This window comes from Montipora capricornis, chromosome 12, assembly GCF_036669925.1.
Source record: "Montipora capricornis isolate CH-2021 chromosome 12, ASM3666992v2, whole genome shotgun sequence".
NCBI lineage: Eukaryota > Metazoa > Cnidaria > Anthozoa > Scleractinia > Acroporidae > Montipora > Montipora capricornis.
Window position 1 is genome coordinate 9,076,247 of NC_090894.1, and position 3,984 is coordinate 9,080,230.

Sequence of the window (3,984 nt, forward strand, 5' to 3'; positions counted from 1 at the left end):
TATTTTTTGGAATTATAATCTGCCTTTTTGAATCACCCTGACTTATCGGTTACGACCTTGTTTTATATCTAAAAAGATATGGATTTGCATTCACCTTGTTTCATTCTTTATAAAAATAATACCTCGTAATCCTTTCGTGAATTTACCACAAACAGGCAGTAGATATTTATAGCAGAGTGTAATCTCTAAAAACGTCCCCATCCAGAAAGCAAGTGGGATTAGACGCGTTCTCGTCTGTTATTGGTTAAACCCTTGGTAATAGAAAACTCATGACATTTTTATTGTGAGCAATGCTCTTATTTATGAAAACGAGATGATGATATTGATATCACTGTTTTTCTTCGCCTTTGAATAAAGTTATCTTCAAAATTTTACCGTTCTGGACTGTTCGAATCTGCGAAGTTCGAGGATCAAGGAGCCACCTTTTTGGTGATAGATTTATTTTCCTATTTCAACCTTCGATTATTAAAAATATTTAGTAGTTACGGGGGTTTAGTCTCGCTAACGACGCTTGAAACATCAGCTTTCAATTTCTTTTTATACCGTGGTCAATTAACATATAATCCATTTCGGTATTAGAAATTAGTGTCATACTTCTTGACACACCTAAGACTTCTGTGGAAACGAAACACTGCACCCAAGACGGTGGTAGCCTGAGGCACATTGAGGCACGCAGCTCGTCAATAAGAATCGTTCATGCCCATGCAAGACAAAACGATTTAAGATATGACATTTTGAAAGGGGTCTCACTCCACCACATACGAAATTTGAGTTTGCCTGTATATTTTTTTCGAAGAAGAAAGTGTATGAAAGCAAGTCAACACTGTAGTTCTCAAGATATCAAAAAACAAGTGATTGTTTTGAGAAAGGATTAGCTTTTCAAGTGAGGACTCCAGCTGACACGGCTGTAAATATTTGTCATAATCAGCGGCTTCAGTCTGTTGAATTTTAATTAACGCATTCAAGTCGGTGTGGCGTGAAACAAGATCATTCTGTTAAGGGGTTGGAAAATCGACGCCAAGCGCCTTGAAATCTCGTTGAAATGGACATCAGAAATGTCATGGAAAATCTGGAAGAGCTTCTAACTTGTTCTCTGTGTGCTAATGTCATTCGCAACCCTAAACTCACTCCTTGTCTCCACACGTTTTGTTGTGAATGTTTGAAGGACATCGCGTCGAGTCGACCTTACCAAACGAACTTTGTCTGTCCGTTATGCCAAACTGACATCCGCAAGCCAGACGGTAACAATTTCGATTCCTTCCCTTCAAATCTTTACATCACGCGCCTTCTCGATCTTCTCATCGCCAAAAGACGCAATTATCCAGACGCGACCTGCGGAAACTGCCAAAAGAAGGGAGTGCTGAGCGCGTTCTGTTTTGCGTGTGACACATTCATGTGCGAAGAATGCTTGAACGCGCATAATGTCATTACGCGAAGTAATGCTCATCGCACTGTGAACCTGGGAAAGTTCAAGATGAGAGACTTCGAAGATTTACTTCGACGACCTATGCTGTGCGCCCACAAATTCAAGGAGAAAGGAGTTGTAGAATATTTTTGCTACGACTGCAACGCTTGTGTGTGCCATGTGTGCAATATCGCTATTCAACACACTCATCGTATCGTTGACCTTCACGAGGCCGCCAGCGAACAAAAGTTGAAGCTTCGAGAAATGAATTCAAAACTCAAAGACAAAGTCCGTATGGTGGAGCTCGGAATTCGCAACGTCGAGCATCGGTCTATGGAAGTCCATGAGCAAATAGACTATTTGAAGAAGGACATCACAACGAAGATGGATAATCTTGTTGCACTTATCCGAGCTCATGAAGAAGGCATGATTCAGACGTTGGAAACTATTCGTAAGGATAAATTAGAGAATTTGACCTTTCAACTGAAGCTATATGAGACGGCAATGATCCAAACAGAGGGCACATTCGTTTTCATCGAAGAACTGGTGCATAGGAATATCAGCGAAGAAATTTTGCATATTAAAGACCATGTCACGTCACGCGTGGAGGAGATCGCGAATATTCAAGTCGGAACAAATCCAGCTGAAAACGAGCAAGTCGGCTATGTCCCCAACGCGGAAATCTTTGATGGGCTCCAAAATTCGAGCCTGGGTAGAATCGTCACCAGTCTTACAGAACCGTCCTTGTCCACCGCCCAAGGAGACGGATTGAATGACGTTTCAGCGGGAGAAGAAGGCGAGTTCACAGTCACAACTAGAAACGCCCAGGGAGAGATCTGCTACAGCGAAATTGATCACGTGGTTGTCGAGGTGAAGTCTTCCATATGGGGCATCATTGAGAGCAGGGTGCGAAACTATAGAAATGGAACCTATGATGTTTCCTACCTTCCTCGCGTGCCAGGTACACATCGCGTGCAGATTGAAGTCGGCGGCCATCTTATCAAGGACAGCCCGTTCATGGTGGAGGTCCAACCGCCAATCCTGTCCCCTTTGAAGTCCTTCGGTTCCCATGGTAACCCCGATGGGAAATTTTCTCAACCCCACGGAGTTGCTGGGTCGGACATCGGGCATATCGCTGTGTCCGATAGTTTAAAGCATCGCATCCATGTGTTCACATCGGACGGAGGACAGATCCTCGATTTTGGCGGAGAAGGAACGAAAGATGGCAAATTATATCACCCTATGGCCATTGCGCTTGACCGAAGCCAGAGGTACGTTCTGGTCGCAGACAGCGATAACAACCGTGTCCAGTACTTTGATGCCAAGACTGGAAAATTCATCAAAAAGTTTGGGTCGGAAGGGAGTGGTCACGGTCAATTCAATGGCCCTTGCGGGATATCCGTAGACGGCAAGGACCGTGTGATCGTCACCGACTGGAACAATCACAGAGTGCAAGTATTCAGCCCTGAAGGCAAGTTCCTCTTCAAATTCGGTGATGCAGGCAACGACAGGCTTATTCACCCCAGGTTTGCAATCTACCATGACGCAGAGGAGCGTTTCGTAGTCTCAGACACGGGCAACGATGTTGTCAAAGTCTACGACCAAAATGGCGACCTTCTTCGTATCATAGGCCGACCAGGCAACAAGAAAGGGGAGTTCCGTGGTCCGCGCGGCTTAGCGATCGACAAAAACCAAAACATCATAGTATGCGATTTTGAAAACCACCGTCTTCAAGTGTTTAACATCAAAGGAGCAGTTCTTAACAGTTTTGGAACAAATGGAAAAGGTATTGGACAGTTCGCGTTCCCCTTAAGTGTTTCGGTGGTTGGGGGATCACGTGTCATTGTCAGTGACTGGGGGAATAATCGAATCCAGGTTTTCAAGTTCAGAGAGTGCTTGAGTTGAGAAAGCATTGTATGCACGAAAGCCCCGTAAATTTTTGTGACTAGACCGTTATAATTAGCTGCTGCGTTTGACCGTCACCAGTGGTCTAAGAAAAGACTGGATCGAGAAACTAATTGTTTTCGAAAGCCCGCAACACCATCTTTGTTGGAAAAACTTTTTTCCATGAAAGCTTCGAATGGACAGTTAAGTTATAATTAAACACGGGACCTCCTTTGACATTGTGAGGAAAAGACTTTGGATATGCTTTTTACAACATTGCCACATCGCTTTCCTCTCACTTTCATCTCTTACGCTGAGGTCTCAAGGTGATCCAATCAAGATGGCCGCCGCGACTTTGTTATGCTTCACACTTCACAGCAAACAGTACATGCTCGATCCAGTTTTTCTCGAGATGAGCGAGCATCAATCGAAAAAGAAAATGAGTCTTTGTGTTATGACTAAGCTTTTGTGGGACCGTTCTTCTTTCATATATTATTACACACAGAAAAAAAATTATCCAGGAAGTGAAAAGGTTCATTTTCTGTTTCTCAAGGTGAAAATGATGACTATTATATTTTATGTATATGATCATTTTAGCTAACTTTATACACTTTAAACTTTAAATTCACTTCGAAACTATAGAATACCGATGCTTTTTGCAAGTGCTTGAATTTGTATTGTTCGTGATTATAGTA

At 43.0% G+C, this 3,984-nt stretch overlaps 1 protein-coding gene across 1 annotated transcript in view; it reads left to right on the plus strand.

Annotated features, from left to right (window-relative positions):
• The first annotated feature begins 271 nt into the window (after positions 1-271).
• Positions 272-3,984, plus strand: part of LOC138026984 (E3 ubiquitin-protein ligase TRIM71-like) — a 3,799-nt gene continuing 86 nt past the window's right edge. Inside the window, exon 1 of the mRNA XM_068874467.1 lies at positions 272-3,984. This exon is cut by the window's right edge and continues 86 nt beyond it. Coding sequence (XP_068730568.1) covers positions 1,043-3,310 — 2,268 coding nt within the window. The 5' untranslated portion in view covers positions 272-1,042 and the 3' untranslated portion in view covers positions 3,311-3,984.